Source organism: Oenanthe melanoleuca, chromosome 6 (assembly GCF_029582105.1).
Source record: "Oenanthe melanoleuca isolate GR-GAL-2019-014 chromosome 6, OMel1.0, whole genome shotgun sequence".
NCBI lineage: Eukaryota > Metazoa > Chordata > Aves > Passeriformes > Muscicapidae > Oenanthe > Oenanthe melanoleuca.
In genome coordinates, this window is record NC_079340.1 from 1,945,933 (window position 1) to 1,967,084 (window position 21,152).

General features: G+C 45.7%; 1 protein-coding gene across 2 annotated transcripts in view; it reads right to left on the reverse strand.

Annotated features, from left to right (window-relative positions):
• Positions 1 to 21,152, reverse strand: part of PRKG1 (protein kinase cGMP-dependent 1) — a 339,627-nt gene that overhangs the window by 280,885 nt on the left and 37,590 nt on the right. For both annotated transcript variants that reach the window (XM_056495519.1, XM_056495518.1), the window contains exon 2: positions 5,180 to 5,346. In XM_056495519.1, coding sequence (XP_056351494.1) covers positions 5,180 to 5,346 — 167 coding nt within the window. The remainder of the gene's footprint in view (positions 1 to 5,179; positions 5,347 to 21,152) is intronic.

Consider the following 21,152-nt stretch of genomic DNA (forward strand, 5'->3'; position numbering starts at 1 on the left):
ACCTATCCACTGTTTTCCCTGGAGAGGAGAAGATGGATATCTGGCAGCCTGGGGATGAACCACGTTGTAGGAAAGCATTTACAGAATAATTTATCTGTTTGATAAACTCTGCATACTCCTCCCCAGCAATGAATTCTTTCAGCTTTTGCCAAGGCTGCCCCAGTTTTGTGTCAGTACCACACTGCAGAAAGACTCTGAGAGGCTCAGGTAATGATCAGAGGAATGGCAAGAGGAGTAAATCACTGTGAATGGGAGCAGATCCCAAAGATCACTGGGAAAATGAAAGGAATTCTCAGGTCAGCTCGACACTCAAACTTCTACAGCCCTGCAGGAGAAGCTGCCAGCAGGCCCCTCTCATCCAATTCCAACAGGGATTTGTGCTGGCAGCAGGGCTTGGCTGAGGACAGAGACACCAGACTCAGCTGTTTGGGGGATTTACATCTCTATAAATCATCAAATACCCTCCAGTGCCTCCTGTCCTCTGCTAGTCCAGCAACACCTTCACAAATTTGGGAAGTCTGAAGTCATCAGCCCCAGTTTAGATTCCATTTTCTTCTCCTCCCTACCAAATATTGGCTTAGTTAATCAAAGGTTATGTTTTCCTTGCTGAAAAGGGATGAGTTCACTGTTATTTCTTATTGTATTTTAACTGCTAAGGTTTAGTTCTGTAGCTTTAAAAATAACTGCTGTATCCAGAATACCAAACCACATCTGTCATGAGCCAAATCATCCTCTCATATCCCATTTCATCTTATGAACATTTCATGAACTAAGTACAAGAGATGTTTAATTCCCCATCACTAATATGGGTAAATAATACTCTTGGAAGAGTTAATTATTAAGACAGCATAAAATTAAAATAACAAGCTGATAACAGTGGAAGATTTGCATTCCATTGCCCTGGCTATGGCAGGAAAACCCAATTTCTCCAAGAGGCAGGAATCCCATGAAGCCTGCAGGATTCTAGGGAGGAGCAGAGGAAAAACCCTGATCTGACTCCTGCCCAACCCTGCAAGGAAACAAAAATCAATAGTACAAAAGCAGATGAAAGCATGGAAAAGGAGAGCAAAGAAGAATCTGCTGCCACATCCATGGGAAGCCCTGGGACAGGCAGGCTCCTTGGAGGACAGTGATTTGTTGTGCAGAAATTCCCACCTTGCCATAATTTCTAATTGATTCCTTGCCACACTGAGCTCCTCTGGACTCCATCTCTCCAGGTGTGATCCCAGAGCGTGCCAGTGACCCAGAACAACCCAGAGTTCAGCCACACCTGTGCCAGGGGCTGCCCACCCTCCCAGGAACAATTCCTTGCCAATATCCCATCCATCCCTGCCCTCTGGCACTGGGAAGCCATTCCCTGTGTCCCTTGAGGGGTTTGGTGGTTTTTGATTTTTTTTTTTTTTAAGTGTTTTTAAGGATTGGTATTTTTTGTGGGTCTTGTTTTTGGATTTTTTTTTTTTTTTTTTGTACCTCGTGCTGTTGATTTTTAAGGTTTTTTGGTTTTTTTTTTTTTTAATGTTGATTTTTTACCCTTTTCAGCCCTTTCCATTTTTTGTTTATTTTTAACCTTTTTTTTTTTCCATTCCCTTGCCTTTTGAAATTTTAATGTTTATTTTTGACTCTCCTCTTTTGCCATATCAATTTTAAGGTTGTTTTCCCCCCTTTCCCTCCCATTCCTTCCCCTTTTTACATTTTAATGTCCATTTTTACCCCTTTTTGCTTTCCCTTCCTCCCTTTTCCCATTTTTCCACCCCATTTTTTCATTTCACCCTTCCTTTCCCCTCCAATTTAACTCCTTTTCAATTCTTGCCCTTATTTCTTTCCTTCTTTCCCCCAAACACTTCCCTTTCCTCTTTATTAATATTATTATTTGTTTGTCTTCCCTCATCCCACCCAGCTGCAGATCCTGCATTTTCCAGGAACTCACTGCTTCCCAAGACTCCCAGATACCCACATTCCCGTGGGAAATCACAATTACAGCCTTCCTTTGCAGGAGCTGCTGAGAAGGAAGCAAGAGACAAAGTCACCTCTAAAAATAAAAGGCAAATCCCCACGACTGAAGACAGAAATAAAAGGAAATTTAAGAGAAGGAAAACTACTAAAACAGGGGCTGGGGGAAGTGTGGGCTGGTTCTCAAAAAGCTGCTTGTTCCATTTCCATGCCTGCAGAAGCAGGAGCACACAGGGGATTTTCCTTCCCTCAGGTTCTCCAGATGTGTGCAGAGGTGCAGCCTCAGAATTCATTTGCCAGTACAAAACCATGAGCCACAAAAGAGTTAATCCAAAAAATTCCCCCTTCCCCCTGGGTCACTGAATTATTTCTTTAATTTCTTCCATTATTTCTTCCAATCCTCAAGGGAGGACTCTTTACTAAAGTTTCTAAAAAAACCCAGAATACCTGTTTATTCCCAGGACAGCCTCAAACTTGGACCTTGTCACCTGATTTCTCCATGTTTCTTCCTGCCCTAATCCAACCTGACAGCTGAGTGGCTCAGCCAGAGGAAGCATTTGGGGTGGGAGGTGGGATTTCACATTTATCCTTTAATGTAATTTATCATTATTAACCACCCACACACAGCCCCAGCCTGTCAACACTGCCCAGATCTGAGGTGGAGCTCTCTGCAAACACCTCTCCAACCTGCCACATAAAAAGTGCTTTCAGCAAAATTTTAGCAATGTTGTGAAGTCAGCAAAACTAACACTTGGAAAATGTTTAGGTTTTCTCCCTCCATAAAAAAAAAAAAAAATTGAGGTAGTGGAATCATTTATGATTAATTAACAAGAACTTTTTTGGGGGTCTCAAACCCTCAATTTGAAGACAAATAATCTGCTAAACCCCTCTCAGAGCAGCAAACTTTCTCCCAGGAAAGGGAATATATCCAAAAAATAAGTTTCTTTTCCTCTCACAATTGCTGTTTTCCCTGCAGAGCTGAGAGTTCCAGTTTAAGGCAGAGCATCACTCATCCCCCTTTTCATTCCCAGCCTCACAGCCTGGAGGAATATTCCTGCTGGAGGTGGGCACAGCAGGGATGTTTAATGCTGCCAGCAATTTCAGGATCCTTGTCACATCACAAATACATTCATTCCCACCTTCAAAGCACAGCTGTAAGGGAAATTCTTGGTGTTGCTCAAGGTTTAGGGCATCTCTTGACCCATTTCAGCTAATAAGGAAAAGCTGAGGGGGTTTCTTGCTACTTTTTTAACACAAGGGAATCAAGTTCCCAGAGGGATGGAGGAACAGCACAGGCAGGGTGAAGCCAGAGAAATAAATAAAGAATAGGGTGTGGTGGGGCCAGCACCTGAAAGCCTGAACTGGGGGCCCTCATATCCCTACAGGTGGGAATTTGGCCAGCAAGACACAGACTGTGCCTAAAGTCACCCCAGAATGCAAAAATAAAATAAATAAAAAAACTTATTAGACTTATTAAAAGCAAAGCAGCTTTAAATTCAGGATTCTGCTTGCTGAGAAATTCCAACTTTATCTCCTGACTCAAATCTCTGTTTTTTCTCACTACCAGCTCAAAGAAGAGCAAGAGCCCAAGTAAGGAATGAAAAAGGAATTAATTGAAGGAGGACAGCATTTATTTGATTTTTGAGAAAACACCTCTCAGTGATACTTAAAGATGGGTCTCTTGAGTAGAGTTTTGCAAAGAACAGAGTTTTTATTTGGGTTTATTGTGTTAATAATTGAGAGGACACTGAATGATAAACCAAAATGAGCTCTCATAACTATACCCAACCTATTTGATAATGTCCTCTCCCATTTCCATGACTTCATCATCACTCATTGCATTATGTCTAAACATAGGCTATAAACTCTCCATAATTTGGTTTACAAAGCATTGTGCATATTTAGGGAGCTATCTAAATAATCTGAAATTAAGTTACAAAGCCAAGGGAAGAGCCAAGTCATGCCCTCACACACACAGGGCTGTCAGGAGAACATGGAAAACCTCAAGTATCCCAAAACCACAAAATTTGCTTTTGATATACATTTATTGCACACTTATCACCATCTGATAGATTTATCTGAGTACCAAGCTGTGCTCAATACCCCAAACCATGCTGGAAACAGTTCTGCCCCTAAATTTCCCCCCACAAAATCCTCTCCAGGGAGTGGGAAGAAGCTGAGCAGGAGATAAAGACACCCTGACATGTTCTGTTCTTAGGGGTTTTTTCAAGGGACAGCATTGAACACAACATCCCAAAAGCAGCCAGGCAGCAAAAACCCCCTGAGCAAACCTCTTCTATGGGGAGAATTTGGGGAAATGAGCACAGAACTGTACAGTGCAAATCCCCCACATTTCCACTGGGAAGAAAATATTATTCAAGGATTATTTTAAAGCAGTTTTTATCAACAGCAGAACAGATTCTGCACCTCAAAGCAGTTTCTGTATTCAGAGGACTGAAAACCTTGAATCTTTCCATGCAGGGGGTGGAAACACATAATTCACAAAAAAAAACATTTCAATGTGCAAAATTCAAAACTATGAAAAACCAGAGGAATTAAACCTGTGCCTTAAGAAAGGACTTAACCTTAAAAGGGCACAAGCTTCAAGTTGTTTTGGGAAACCAGTGAGGAGTATTTGCAGCTATACAGCATGAGGAATTTGGCAGGAAAGCTTGTTTAAAGGATGGCTTGCTGCCTTGGAAAGATTTTTGTTTAAAAGAACAATTTAAGATATTAAAATATAGACAGGCAAGTGAAAAACCTCCACTCTCCTTAGGTGTTATCTGGCCAAAATGTTTGGAGTCCACCAGATAGTTCTGGTGAGGAGCAAGAAGAATTTGATAAGCATTGTGGTGTCATATCACATCAGGAAGGAAAACAGGGATATTTCCTTAGAACTCAGGATCAGCCACTCTGAGGAGAAGGATGCTGGATGTACACAAGGTTTGATCCAGCTCAGCAACTCTAACAGCTAACATGCACTTCCTTAAAAATAACAAGCACAAATATACACAAAATGTGCTCAGTTTGACACATGGAGAGTGAGAGAACCTGGAACAGGGTGAACAGCTTTCACCTCCTTTCTTTACCCAGGCAGGCATGCAAATCCAGGCATCATTTTTAAGCAACCACATTTAGACAACCTCTTTCTCTGAAATCGTTTTTCCCACAAAAGTTTTTGTCTCTAATGCTGAAAAAAAGGAATAAATAAGATCTTTTCCAACCCTACCTTCCATGACATAGACCAAGGAGCCCACATCTCCCTCCTTGATGATGCAGCTGTCCTTGCCATACTCCACGGGGTACATACAATCCACAATCTCCTGGATCTGGGACAACTCCAGGTTCTTCATGAAGTCATTGTCAAGGATTGCTTCCTTTATTAGCTCCTTGGACCTGAGGTACAAATAAATTAAAAAAAAAAAAAAAAAAAAAAAAAAAAAAAAAATCAGTGTTTTCCCTAAAAATGTACAGACAAGACAAAGAAAAAAATTACAGAGATGTGAACTTGCAATTATTTTTTGTAAATAAGCTTTAGACACATTAGATCCAGCATTGAAATAAAAATAGATCTTGTGGAGTTGCAAAATCCTCTTTTAGCTACGAGTTTCACATCTACAATAACACAGCTACTTAGAATATCTTCCATACACAAAACTGAAAGGAAGCACAAACAAGAAGGTAACAGATTTATTACTTGGTTTATTATGTTTCCTATCAACTACACAAACTGGAGCACACCAAATGGTGAAACTGCACAGATTCTCTGAGTATTTATATTATAATCACTACAGGAGTCATTTGGCACAAAATTCCTAAAGTGTCCACTTGTGCAGGTGGACAACTGAGAATGTTAAATCCTGGTCTAGAGCAAAACTAAAGCTCCTAAAGCACCTCCAGGCTGGACAGCAACTCCTCATCCCTTCATTCATTCCCTGGGGATCAGCTGCTCACAGCCCCCTGCACAGCCTGAGCACTCAGGAGGGTTTTATCTGCTGGAAAGATGAATGTGAAGCAAAGTTTTCAAAGAAAAACACTTTAAGGGGTTGTGTCTGCTTGAAAGTGGGACTTGAGGAGACCCAGCCAGCCCAGCATTGGGGATACCATAGTTCCACCCACCACAGAACCAGCCTGGTGATGTTCAAGGTTCTTTTTATTCCTTGGATGGTTTTGATGCTGTTTGAGCTCATTCCACTGGACACCAGAGGCCACCAGAACTGACCCTGTGAAGGGCAGGAAGGACAGGACCAGGCTGCCCAAGGACAAGGTGGGCTCAGGGTGCTACAAAACCACTCCTGAGAGTCAGAATCTGCCTTCACACCAATCCCTGACTGCCACTCCAGCCCCTCCTGTGTGCAAATAAGAACCCCAGGAAAGCTGCACCTGGGGGGTGCCTTCCTTTCAGCAGAGCTGGGGATTTGTAAGGCTGGCCAGGTGCTGCTTAACCCCATGTCCTCACCCCACTTCTTGTGCCAAGCCAGAGGATGCTTTCCCTGCTGTGCCTTGACTCAGCTCTTGACTGCTCTTCTGGTCTCAGCCACCCCAAATCCTCATAATAACAAGCTTGTTATTATTGTTGCCCAACTGCCCCCCAAAGAAAGCCTAACTAAAGCTTTTGTGTTCATCATGTCAACCTGCATTCCAATTCCAGCCATTTATTTCATTCCAAGACTCCTGATTTACTCCATTTCTCCTTGATAAAGTCAGGCTTTCAAGTGGAGTTGCTGCAAAAATACTCAAAAAGACTGTGGGGGATTCCTGGCCCAAGTCAAACTTCCCTCTGGATGTAGAGATCTTCAGCACAAAACAGTCCTCTCCTTACTGGAACTGAACACAGGAAGGGATTTGAGGAGGAGTTTTGGTCCAAACAACAGCAATGGAACAGGAAAACTCAGTTGGCATCAATGAGCTTAAAGGTCTTTTTCAGCCTTTGTGATTCTAGTTGGGGGAGAAGCAGTGAAACAGAGCCAGTGTGAACAAATCTAGGGAATTCAAGAGCTTGATAATGCTATCAATAATATATTAATAATAATAATATTATATCAGATGTGTAAGAGAACATCTGAACCACCTGATTCAGTCTCTGTCCTCAACACAGAGCAAGCTCAGATGTCCCCAACTCATCCAAACCATTTTAAGCACCCCACAAAATACATCATCATGAAGGAAAACGTGCTGGCTGGGACATCAGTGAAACACAGCTTCATCTCTGCCACATCTGAGCATCCTAAAATTAAATACCCACATGCAAAGGGCTGGTAATAACTCAGTCATGCTTGAATGTGAGCAAAATAGGCTTTATCAGTAGGGATAATTGGTTAAGATGAGACTTTGACTACAAAGCCTGCAAGAAAAGAACCTCCAGCTGCCCTTAAACAGGGCTGGCTGGAGGAGCAAAACCACCTTGCAAGCCAGCTGCTTATTTATGAGAGTATTTCATAAAATCCCAGACTGCTTTTGGTTGGAAAAAACCTTAAAAATCATCTCCTTGCACTCCTCCCACCACAGACTAAATCACCCTCCATAGTTTGGGAGCTCCAAACCCTTCCAGCAGGAAATATTCCATCCATCCTTTAGCATCAAGTAAAAAAAAAAAGATGAGTTTGACACACTTGAAAATGAGTTGGTGCTAAAAATACAATGTCAGGGCTACAAACAGAGCTTCTCTATTGTTCCCTGTGAGAGAATATTCATCACTCTTAATAATTCAGAAAAATTATTCATGCACTGTGGCTTGCCAGTCCCACACACTCACACATGCCAGGCCTTCAGCAACTTTCACATTATTTTATTATTATTATTATTAGCTTTTATTTCCCTGTAATTCACAGGTGCCATGCCAGATAAATAGGCTTTTTTTCTATTGTGTTTATTCTTATATGCAATCCTAGGTAGGAAAAGCCCTGCCAGACCAAGTCCAACCTGTGCCCAATCCCCACCTTGTCACCAGCCCTCAAACACAGGAACCTCAGAGCACCTGAATTAACTCCTAGTTCCCAATTATTCCATAACAAATGCTTCTCCAAACCAAGCCATTCCTTAATCATCACCATTATTTCAAATTAGCAGCTCTCTCACACATGTGAATACAGGAATCAGCCCAGTCATACAGAATAAAAAGTATTTTAAATGGTTAAAAACCACACTCTTGCCACAGTAAGTGCTTTAAACAAGATACAGCTGTTCCATTACCTCTTATTTTCCACCAGTGTTTCTTCTGTACTTTCTGGTTCAGGTTTCTAATAGGAACAACACACAAACAAAATAACCTACAATATTTGTAAGGCAGCAGGGCTGTTTCCAAATGAGCTTGTCTGAAGGAGGAGGATTTCCATGAATATTTACTTAGCACTGGAGTGAATGTCTCTGCCTTCAGAGGGTCACTCAGAGTAGAAAGCAGTTCTTGCCATCTCTCCTCTCCAGAGCAAGCAGCCTGGCACCAAGCCATCCCTGTTTTCCTGAAAGATTAATGACCAAATGTGCAGGAGACTTGATGAAGAGTTTAAAAAGAGGGCACAATCCTCTGCGATACATCCTGTCCCAAATCAGTTTAGGGCCATCACAGTAATTAATAAGGCAACAGGAGGAAGAAGCTAATTGCATTCGAATTTGCAGAAGTCATGCAAAAAGAACCTTGACAAGTTGCCTACAAATCCATTTAATGCACAAAAACCTGGCTGTGCTGCCTCTCAGGAGCAGAGCACACAGAGGGGTGTCCATCCCCAACAAGCCAAAGAAATGTAGTTTTTTGTCCCAGCAAACAGAAGCTGTGTTGAGCTGTGGACAGCCTGGTGTTAAAGATTTGCAGTGGCCATAAAATGCTGAATTTCAAACCCTGCTATGAACACCCACTGGCACAAAGGCAGGAGATAAATAAAAACATTGCTTTGTAGCAGATGGGAAATAGAACTCCTGAGATGCATCCAGAGCAGTGTGGGGAGTTTGAGAGAGGGGGGGACTCTGCCCCTGGGCTCAGGTGAGACCCCACCTGCAGAGCTGCCCCAGCACAGGAGGGACCTGGAGAGAGTCCAGAGGAGGCTCCAGGATGATCAGAGGGATGGAGCAGCTCTGGGAGAACTGGGATTGTTCAGCCTGGAGAGGGAAAAGCTCCAGGGAGACCTCAGAGCCCCTGGCAGTGTTTAAAAGGAGAGCTGGAGAGGGACTTGGGACAAGGGATGGAGGGACAGTGACACAGAGAATATCTTCCCACTGCCAGAGGGAAGGGATGGATGGGATATTGGGAAGGAATTATTCCCTGGGAGGGTGGGGAGGGGCTGGAATGGAATTCCCAGAAAAGGTGCAGCTGCCCCTGGATCCCTGGCAGTGCCCAAGGCCAGGCTGGATGGGGCTTGGAGCAGCCTGGGACAGTGGAAGGTGTCCCTGCCCATGGCAGGGGTGGCACTGGATGGACTTTGAGGTCCCTTCCAGCCCAATCCTTTTCTGGGATCCAAAATTAATCCACAGTGCTTTGCAATGCAGCACAGTCTGCTGCTATCCCAACAGGAATTCCCATTTTCCAAGGATCACAAATGCTCATCCCAGTCTCTTCCCACACAGCAACAAAAGCAGTGTTCCCTACACTGGGTTTGTACCTTCTGGCATGCACAATAAATATTAGAACACAAAGTTATTCTTCAGCCCAAAAGGACTCATTTCAATGTGGGAAAGGCACTTGCTGGCTTTAAGGAAGGGAAGAATTGAGGAGCAGATGGAAATACTTCTGACAGACCCCTCCAGGGATGCTGCCAGAAACCACCACAGCCTGTACTGGTGCAGCCCCAGTTTGCACTGGAGCCTGCAGGAACCTGAGGGTCAAGGGGAGCTTCCCAGGAATCATTCCCCAGGGAATCTGCTGCTGGCAAGAGCTGATTTAAACAGAAGTGGATCAGGAAAAACAGAAGAAATTAAGAGTTCAGTTTATGGATTAGTGACACAATTCTGAATTTTAGGGTGTTCAGAACCACAGGTTTGCAGCAAAACCATTTGAAACTACCAGTAAGGAAAATGAAAACCAATGTACTGGTTGGACAGGCTGGAAGATGCCTGCAAAAAAAGGGGAAGGAAAAGCACACTTTGGAGTGACAAAAACAAGCAAGGCCATTTCTTTAGCTGTTTCCATCTCAAACCCTTGAGCAAAACTCTTCAATATGCCCATACTAATGGGGGAAGGAATTTTTTTTTTCTGGAGTTGCCCATATCAGGAATTAACAAATACTACTACTAACCTAAATCTCCATATTTAGGAGGGAAACATCCACAGGAACTTGACCAAGCAGACAGAAAGTTTACAGCAGTAAAAATGCAGGGCCTGGGAGATGAGAACTCCTTATTTACTCACACAATAAACCCTGCTCAAAGCTACTGCAATCAGTGTCACCTTTCTGAGCTGGGTCATCACTGCTGTAAAAATCTAAATTATTTGTAGAAACTCATGCCCAAAAGCACTATTTTTTGGGATCTTCCATATCCCTGCCCAAGGAATTAAGTTGATTTCAGAGATAAGAAGTATGGGGGAAAAAAAATGCAGCCTCTGCCCCCAAATCTGACAAGGGATACAAGAATCCAGCCAATGTTTAAAATCCACACCGTGAAATGTTTAAAAGTGTTTACTTCTACAAAATGTGGCCATGGAAAAAGAAAAAAAAAAAAAACCTTCCTTAAAAAGGGAAAACACAGCCAAGGATTGCTCCTGCTCCAGCTTCCCTTGAACTATCCAGCAGGCTGGGTTATGGATTGCCATCAGCTCCTAGGTTCCCAGCTAAGAACCAGAGGTGGGAAGCAGAACTTCCAGGATGGTTATTTAATCCCTCAATCACCAGCTTGAAGCCCTTCAAGCAGCTTTTGCAACCAAAGTGAAATTCTGGGTGCCAAGGCAAGGTGGAGGGTCCTCCATGAGAGCCTTTAGTGCCAAAGTTCCAGAGCAGGAACAAAACCCCAGCACTTCCTGAAGGGTGAAATGCTGGACAATGCCTTCAAATCCTAAAACCTGCAGGGGAATAAAAGATCTTTTCATGGCTCACTCTGAGGAGCAGAGCAGGAGAGAAAAGCTCAGGCCTTTGGGTGAAGTCTGGGGCTTGTTTGGACTCCAGTGCCATTAATAGCTGATAACTCTGAATAAGCTGTTTGTTTTGGCTCTGGATAAAGCCCACTTTGGATGTTTCTTCAAGGGAATTTTAAATATAACTCCAGAGAGCAATTCTTGTCTCAATAACTGGGAATAAGAGTAGGATTCAAGTCTGGGACTGAGTAACATGAAGGCCTTTAAATACACTCTTGGATTTTCTTTCCAGAGCTTCCTTTTCCCACAACCCACAGCCCATCTTCAGGTTTTACAGGAAATTTCTGAGCAGGATCTTAAGCATCTTCAGCAAGACTGCTCCTGAATAGTTGGGTGGAAGAATGTTCTTCACAAGAGTCCACTAAAATTTTTAACCAAACTGCCAATTTAAAAAGAGATTAAGCAACTCTATCCTGATCTAAACCTGGTAAATAGCTTCCACATTTCCAGGTTTTCCTGCACTTCAATACAACTTAGAGTTGCAGAATCGAGTTGCTCTGCAGAGAATCTTGCTCAGATAGCTCCACTTAGGATTTCTAAATATATCAGTACACTGCTGCTCATTATATCATATTTTGGCACTCAACATTTAAAAAGAAAAATCATTTTAGCAGAAAAAAATATTCAAACCCCCTTTCACCTACGCTGAAAATTGTTGTTGGTATAAAAATACCGTAGGCAAGATTTGGTTAACTTGAATTTTAATGTGTCTCACCCAACAGATCTTAATTTACAGCCCTTTTTTAGGCTCTTACTTTGCATCCTACAAAGCCCCAGGTTTAGATAGCAGAAATGTTGGCAAGCTCAGGCAGGAGAAGAAGTTGGCTCTTGCCAGCACAATTTGCCTCCTCCTGCACCCTCTGACAGCTCTGAGGAACTCCCACGAGCTGCATTTTGAGAAACCACTACCAAGCCTTCAGAGAAGGATTAAGCAGCTCCCTGATTACCTGAAGCAAACAGCAGAAGCTTTGGGCAGATAATGAGAGGTGAAAACACAAAATCAGAGAAGCATTTGGGTTGGAAAAGGCCATCCAGTCCCAATGGCCACCTTGTCCCCAGCCCAGAGCACTGAGTGCCACCTCCAGCCCTTCCTTGGATGGGCACTCCAAACCTCCCTGGCCTGAGCACCCTTTCCACGCAGAAATCCTTCCAGAACATGTAGCAAAGTGATGGTGAAGGGGGATGAGTGTCTCTCAGGGATGCCTGACTAAAACCAAGCAGACTTTTGAGGGGTGTTACCCCGTGCATTTCACAGTTTCAGCGCTCACATCCAGCACAGCTGTGCTGCAGCCTTCTTGCACCTACAAAAATAGCACAGAAAACACATGTCCCCATATGTCTCCACAGCCAGGGACCCAGAAACAACCCAGACTCCTCCAGAAGGAGCTCAGTGAGCGAGATGCAGTCACAGAGACCCAGACAACACATCCTGAAGGTCACGACGATCCATCTTGAACAGAACTGTGTAGTTGAAAGGCAGGAGTTCTCCATCCATCAAACCATCATCCATGTGGGCTTCCAGTCCTGGCAGTGACCCCAGACTGAGCTAAATGGCAATTCCAACAGTTCTCCCAACTTTATTGGTGCCTTTGGAGGTCTGTGTGGCTCCCTGGGGATAAATGAAGGCGTGGACAGTGAGCTGCACCCATCCCCTGGAGAAGGAGTTTCTGATGGCCACCACAGAGACAGCTTCACCCTGCTGCAATAGGCAGGAAATCTGCCAAGGGATGATAACCTAATTTACATAGATGCAGAAATCCAATTAGAGATCCTCTGAGCAGAGACAGCTCACTCTGCTCTCCTGGATTAGAGGCTGAGAACACGTCAGGAGCTCCTCCAAATGCACCGTGGGCCAGGAGAGAAGGATGTGCTCTGCAAAAGCACTTTGCTCCTCCCTGATCTAAACACGTCCACAGGGAATGCTGTCACAGGCAAGGAGATATAGAGGTGCTCCAGTGGAAGTTCAGGAGGGAGGTTCACAGGAATTGTGATGGATGGGGAGGGGAGAAAAGTGACAGAGATTTCACATTGCTCACTCTGATTCACCCAGCACTTGTGATGGATGGGACTGTCATCAGGGAAGTTCCATCAGCTCTCTCCAGCCTGGAGAAGTCCCTGGCTGAAATGCCATAGGTGTGTGGCAGTGAAATGCAGACAGTGCTTAGAGCCTCAGTCTTCCAATAAATACTCTCAGGGATTTTAGGGAGAACTATTTCTTCCTACTTCACCAGTCAGCAGGAGGTCTGAGGTTTGCAGGTTTCAAGACATAAATATTTGCAAGATGTGTGGCATTATCCAAGTAACTCCCCACTGCCAAGCAGCAAGAAGCAGCTGGTGGGGATGGAAGGGCAAAATGTGCCTCCTCCCAGAAGGGTCACTCCAGGATACAGGCATGGAAGCACATCCTGCAGGCTCTGTCTAGCCTGCCAATAAACCAGATTAGAGCTAGACAAGCACCTTGTGGCAGGCAAGATGAACTCTGAGCAGCCACACGACTTGATAGCGTTTAACTGGAGAAAGAGCAGCAGCAGGAAGCTCAGGAGGAATCTGTGGAAAAGCAGGAGGATGGGGCTGGGAGCAGGGCAGTGCTGCTGCTGCTTTCCTTCTGCTCAAAGGCAGGTGGGGGAGAGGTTGGCACATTCCAAATATTATTTTCTCATCCCTGTTTCTAGTTGAATGAGCACTGACCGTGACAATCCCGCTGAGTTTTGAAGAATGTGCCAACAACAACTGCTCTGCACAGCTCCCTACAGGAACACAGGGAACAGGGACAGGACAAGGGGAAACGGCCTCAAGCTGTGCCAGGGGAGGCTCAGCTTGGACAGCAGGAGGAATTTCTGCATGGAAAGGGTGCTCAGGCCTTGGCAGGGGCTGCCCAGGGAGCTTTGGAGTGCCCAAGGAAAGGCTGGAGGTGGCACTCAGGGCTCTGGGCTGGGGACAAGGTGGGCACTGGGACTCCATGACCCTGGAGGGCATTTCCAACCCCAATGACTCTGTGGTATTTTCTTCTGCTCAGAAATGCTCTTGCTCATCTTGTTTTATGAATTGCACTAAGAATCCTGTGGTTGTGATGTGATGTTGCCTTTGGCTGTAACCAAAAGAAGAACCCAGACTCTGAAGGAGGAGGACACAGCCCTCAGCACCATCCTCATGGAGGGGAGATCTCACAGCCACAGAAGGGATACTCAGCACAGCAGGAACGAGAGCAGCACAAGGCAAACACTTCCAGAGAAATTCTCTCACCAAAAAAGTCACAACACAAAAAAATACAACCCCAGGCATGGAAAGCTCCAGTCTCAGGGCTTTCAAGTCTTTATAAAATCTTGGATTGTAAAGAACAATCTACAGGGGGCAGTTGGTGGTGGGTTGGAGAAATTTCCCTAATTCCCATAAACCATATGAGACAAGCTCCAGGGATACCTGCAATCATCCAGCCACATTTATAAACACAAGACAGAGAGAACTTAAAGGAATTGTTTTGAAGAATAATAGTGACAAATGTGCTAGGAGAAAGCAGGCTCCAAATTCTGATGGCAGGCAAGGGAAAGATGAAGAGCTTTGAATTTGAAGGACTTTAGAAAACAGCCCTTTTTCTGATCAAAATAACTCTCCTTCGGAGGCACAGAATGTTTCCAGGAAATTCAGACTGGGAGGATACTGAAGGGGAAACATCCTATTTCTGGCAAATAGGAGGATATTTCTGAACAAGTAGTAACCTCACATCTCATGGCATCACTTGTCCTCAGGGAATCCTAACAGGAATGGACATACCAAGGTAAAAGAAGGTTGCAGCAATACAAAAGGTGCTGCCCAAGGAAAGCTGAGGAATGGCATGGAGACTGGGAAAATCCCAGAACCAGTTAGGCTGGAAAATCCCTCCCAGCCCATGGAGCCCAAGCTGTGCCCAGTGCCCACCTTGTCCCCAGCCCAGAGCCCTGAGTGCCACCTCCAGCCCTTCCTTGGACACCTCCAGGGATGGGCACTCCAAAGCTCCCTGGGCAGCCCCTGCCAAGGCCTGAGCACCCTTTCCATGCAGAAATTCCTCCTGCTGTCCAAGCTGAGCCTCCCCTGGCACAGCTTGAGGCCGTTTCCCCTTGTCCTGTCCCTGTTCCCTGGCAGCACAGCCCGACCCCCCCTGGCTGTCCCCTCCTGTCAGGGAGTTGTGCAGAGCCACAAGGTCCCCCTGAGCCTCCTTTTCTCCAGGCTGAGCCCCTTCCCAGCTCCCTCAGCCTCTCCTGGGGCTCCAGCCCCTTCCCCAGCTCCTTCAGCAGCTTGTCACATTGCAGACCCTGAGCAAGTTTTGGAGATCACTCACTATGCTCTTTAGGACAACTGTGACCTCCTGATGTCAAGCAAGCCAGGAAAGCCCCAAAATTTACAGTTCAAATGTGCTGCCATGCTGCTGCCCAGGCCTCAACAGCAAACCTTTGTTTCACAGTAAAGTTCCAAATAGGGTACCAGAGAGAAGAACCACATCTTGAGCCTGAGAAGTGTGACAGCAAAAATAAGCCAGAGGAGGGCAGAGAATTAAGTTACCTTTATCTGCATCACATGAGCAGAAAACTAAGTTTGCTGCCATAATGTGCTGCTGAGATTGCTCTCCTTCCCTTGCATTACTACCCTGCACTTAACTCTCCCCTTTCCCACCACCCTCATGTCTCATCACCTTCCCACATCATCTCCCAACTCCAAAATGTTTCTTCCCATTGCAGCAACTCTGGCTCGTGCTCCTTTTTCATCTGAGTGCCTCATTTGATACTCCTAGTGCAGAGCACCACAGATTTCTTTTTCCTTCCACCATCCTCCCAAACCCTCTCTCTTCTCCTGCAAGTCCCTGCCCCTTGCTATTTCACTGCTCCCACAGGGCAGTTGGACAAATATCAGCCAAAATAAATCAGAAAGCTGAGCCCCAGGCCAGGAGAAATACCCAGGTTGGAAAGGAGCTGCAAGGAGCCAGAAAGACCCCAAGGGTTTAATGTGGCAGAGGAGGAGAAGGAGGAAGGAAACAGCAGATATGCCTGGCATCAGATGTGGTGGGATATTGGGAAGGAATTGTTCCTGGGAGGGTGGGCAGGCCCTGGCACAGGGTGCCCAGAGCAGCTGTGGCTGCCCCTGGATCCCTGGCAGTGCCCAAGGCCAGGCTGGATGGGATTGGAACAGCCTGGGATGGTGGAAGGTGTCCCTGCCATGGCAGGGGTGGCACTGGATGGGCTTTAAGGTCCCTTCCCATCCAAACCCTTCAGTGATTCCATGATAATGAAGAAAATGAAGGAAAAAAACAAAACCAACAAACCACAAAAGAGCAGAACAGGACATCAGTGCATCACAACAAGACAGAAATGGTGTTTCTTCCAATACAGCACATGTGGGTTTCTAAGGAAACAGTTCCTTTCCTCTGTCCCAAATACTTCCTAGGACTAGTAAAGAAACCTTGTTCACCTCCTGAAAAGCACAGCCCCAACCCTTCCATGCTCTGAGTCTGTTCCATGCTCCACAGGCTGCATTGAGGAAATATTTACATGAAGGAATACACAGAAAGAGCTAAAAAGAGGTGGAGAAAACGTGCCTGCCAAGGAGCAGAGTTATTTCTGTGGAGGAAACAGGAACTACTGGAGGGAACTGAAATAATTCAGATCCAGTTTAATCTCAACAGGCTCAAAAAGTGTCATTTGAAATTTAAGTGCAAGTCAAGCTGTTTGCATAAATGTTAATATCCCATATATTCAGGAGTGCAGGTGACTGGAAAGACCAGCCCAAGCCTGTGTTAAACACTGAACAATGAAATTAACTGGCACTGGAATTCTTGGAAAACACACCTTCCTTCAGTGAGTTTAAGGAAAATAACATTCCAGCCTTTCAAGCCAATGAGAAGACAGCACAACTTTGAGCATTCTTTTTTAAAAGTGTCCAAGGCCAGGCTGGATGGGGCTTGGAGCAGCCTGGGACAGTGGAAGGTGTCCCTGCCCATGGCAGGGGTGGTACTGGATGGGCTTCCAACCCTAGAAATTCCATGATTTTCCCCATCTATTCCAAGAATAAAATTACCAGGTCTTTAAAACCTGTAGCCCCGGTGTCCTTTAGGTGCAGTGGTTCTAAATGAGTGCTAAACACAACATTAAGATTTAAATTCCCATGGCTTTTCCCTCTCCAGTGTGTGATTCCAGCAGTTGGCAGCTTTCACTTCCCATCACTGAACCACTTGATTGAGTCCAACCATCAGCCCCACACCACCACATTCACCAAATGTCCCCAAGTGCCACGTCCAGACCCTCCTTGGACATCTCCAGGGATGGGGACTCCACCACCCCCTTCCAATGCCTGAGCACAGTTTCCATGGAGAAGTTTTGCCTACAGCCAACCTAAACCTCCCCTGGCACTGTTTGAAGCAAACCTCACAAGGTGCTCCACCATCCCAGCACTTCCTCTAACTCTTGCAGGAGACCTCAGGAACACAACACTTTCCACCTGCTAGTTTCATGGATCTGCTTTTTTCTGGTTTTGTTTTTTGGGAGCCATCCCAAAAAGCTGGTGTATGTGATGCTATTCTCTCCAAATCCTACTTGGACAAATTGCCTTCCTGCTCAAGGAATCAAATCTAACAATTCTTTTCTGTGCTGGTTAATAAATCTGCATGCTGTTTTCAGGGTTTTGGCTTTTTTTTTTGTTTTCCAATAGAGAGACAAGGCTGTTCTATTTATAAAGGTCAAGTAAATTGTGTGCAGTCTGTGGAGCCTTAACATCTTTGTGTTATTAAAACAGAATATTTCATTTAAACAGCCCCTTTCAGAGAGAAAAAGAAATTTCTCCCAATAACATCTCTTCTCCCCTCCACTCTCAGTTAAGGTCTGTGCACACAGAGGAGAATGCAAGTGTTTGTTCCTCACTTGAATTAAAACAACTATTATTTTTTAAACACTCTATAACACTTTTACAGGTTGTTTGGATAAGCCACAGCCATAAATCCTGCTTGGCTGTCACACCAGGAAAAAGCCAGGCATTATCTTGTGGGCAGGGAGAAAAGCTGCCAGGAACAGCAAAGGGGGCTGGGGCTGAGGAGGGGCTTAAACAAGGTTTAAGAGGCTTAACCTGGACAAAACCATTGCCTTCAGACATATCTCTGCCATCTTCCTGTAGTGGAATGATGTCCTGAGGGACTGGCACTTCCACATGAATTTCACATGAGGTCAGACAAGGATTCAAGAGCTGCCAGTGCTCAAACCCCACTCAGTTCTGTGAGAAGCAGCAGATTGGTTTAATCTTTATCCACTTATATATCCACTTCAATAAACAGGTTTTTAGTGGTCAGAGTGGTGATTATGGCACAGCAAAATGGGGCAGCCAGCTTAAATCCGAGGTGACAGTACCTGTGGAGCTGCTGGCACTGCACACAGCCCCCAGGAACAGAGCAAAGCAAGGAGCAGACACAGAAATCCCATCAAAGCCCATCCCAGTCACAGCACTGAAAGCACAGCACAGCAGACACTGCACAGGAACCTGAATTCTGGATGGTGTTTTTGTGTTTGATGATCTCCACCGTGGGCTGGTGGGTGGCTGAGAGCTCAGGGCTGTCCTGTGCCACCCAGCCAACATCAAAGAGCACAACCAAAAACAGAGCAAGGCATCTCCCAAGGCTGGTTATCACTCTCTCACCCAGAGCAGCTCAGAGAAGTCTGAAAAGGCAGGACCAAGAAGTGCCAGGCAGAATTACTCCCTGCAGGTGCTCTAATTCCATTTTTCTGGACAGATATGCCCAGCACTGCAAGCTGAGCAGCAGAAACCCCAAGTGACAAGCTCTGCCCCCCCAGCAATCAAGCTGGGCTTCACAAAACCTTTAGAGTAACAAAATAAAAACAAAACTAAACAAAAAAACCCCTCATAAAGTTTCTAACCCGAGCTTTAAGTATTCCAAACTCTTCACATTATTAGCACACCTCTAATAGACATAAACCAAATTTTAAAAATTGCTGTGTGATTTACTCTCAGGTTACTAGGCAAATAAAGCCTTAAACAAACCTGTCATTAACCTGTATCTGCATTAACATTTGTTCTTTAGGTGGAAATTTGTGGAAAGCTTTCCTGCCTGTGAAAATCAACATCCCTTAAATGAGAACACTGGAATTTTAAGTGTCCTGTTTTCATTAAAGACTGTGCCCTGCTATTTAATCAGGAATGAAAAGTAATTTCTAATCACCAAGTGCCCGTGCTTATGAAGCAATTATAGTTGAGGCATTCTCTGGGATAGAAAAACTCCTTCAGCACTGAAAGTCAGACAGATCAAAGCCTGCAGTGATGGGCAGAGCAAACCTTGTGCTGACCACAATTCTCTCCTCCTCAGATACAGCACTGGGTGCCCCAAAACTCCCCATCTTGTCATAAATTAGAAGGTAAAAAACATATGAACAGCATAAGTATGTCTGAAGAGGAGAAAATAAAGGAATAAATGAACTTCCTACTGCTCTCTGGCCACCCCTGAGGCTGCAAGCAGCACTTCAAGCAGACTAAAGAAATTCTGGTCGTCAAAGGCAGCAGAGGAGTGTTGTGATCTGCACACTCCCTCTCCTAATCTGTTCTGGCAAGGCGATTACAGGAGCTGCTTCCTTTAAAAGAAATCAAATTTATGCACACACGAAGAAAGGGCTAACTGTACAATCAGTCCCAGCAGCAGTGCCAGGAAAAGAGCCTGCTGCAAGGGGAAAATGGGATGCAAAATGCAGCATGGAAGGGAAGATGCTGATTTTTCAGCTCCTGCCTTATATGGATCAAAAAGGCCACAGTGATCATAGAATTCCAGAAGGGTTCATGTTGGAAGAGACCTTAAAGCTCATCCTGCCACAGGGGCAGGGACACCTCCCACTGTCCCAGGCTGCTCCCAGCCCCATCCAGCCTGGCCTTGGGCACTGCCAGGGATCCAGGGGCAGCCACAGCTGCTCTGGGCACCCTGTGCCAGGGCCTGCCCACCCTGCCAGGGAACAATTCCTTCCCAAAATTCCCTCTCACCCTGCCCTCTGTCAGTAGGAAGACATTCCCCGTTGTCATTACAACACTTCTAAACAATCTTTCTCCATGTTTCCTGTAGCTCCTTCAGGCCCTATGGCAAAGCCACAGTTTGGTCCCCTCAGAGCTTCTCCTCTCCAGGCTGAACAATCCCAGCTCTCCCAGCCTTTCCTCCCACAGAGCTGCTCCATCCCTCTGATCATCCTGGTGCCTCCCCTGGACTCCTGGACTCTCTCCAGCAGCTCCAGGTCCCTCCTGTGCTGTTCCCAGGGCTGGGGCAGCTCTGCAGGTGGGGTCTCACCTGAGCAGGGCAGAGGGGCAGAATCCCCCCTTCCCTGCTGCCCACACTGGGGGCTCAGCCCAGGGCACAGGGGGGTTCTGGGTCCCAGCTCTCACCCATAGCACCCCCAGGTCCTTCTCCAGGGCTGCTCCAGCTGCTCATCCCCTGGATTGATCCCAGGGTTTGCCCTGACCCAGGGGCAGCACCAGCACTTGGCCTGGTTGAAACCCCTGCGATTCCCAAGGGCCCCCATGGAGAAGAGTTTGGGGGGGTTCAGGGTTTGTAGCTCAGCCAGCCTGTGCAGACAGTGCTAAGGAAGGAGTGAGGATGGAACAAGGCTGCAGATGGGGTCTGTGTGCCCAGCACTCGCCTTTTCCATGTTCAGCTGGGACAGATGTCCCTCCCCTCCTGCTCCCCTTCTCTCTTCTTGCAGGGAACAGAAGCCACCAACAGCCAAGACATTTGCAGACAGCCCAAGAAGCAGTTTTGAGGGTGTGAGGGGGAGGGTCAAAAGCAGAAATCTGTTTATCTGGCACCTAAATATAGCCCAGTTAACTCAGCAAACATTTTCTCTCTACTACATTGCTATTTTGTCTGCCTGCAGAGGCTGCAAGGAACCAGCTGCAGCATCACCACTTGATTACATTCTCTGATGAGGAATTTGCTTTTGTTCCTCAGCAGAAATTTCTGCCACTACGTGCCTGTGACCACTCTCCTGATTCTTGGGTATGAAGATTCAGTTTTCTGCTAAAGCCCCAGCAGAAAGAAGGAGCTTTTCTCATCAGCCTTACACAAAGGAGCTCAGCTCAGCCATGCCTGGCTGGGAATCAAGCCCCTGATAATCAAACAGGACACATCAGGTGGCTGCTC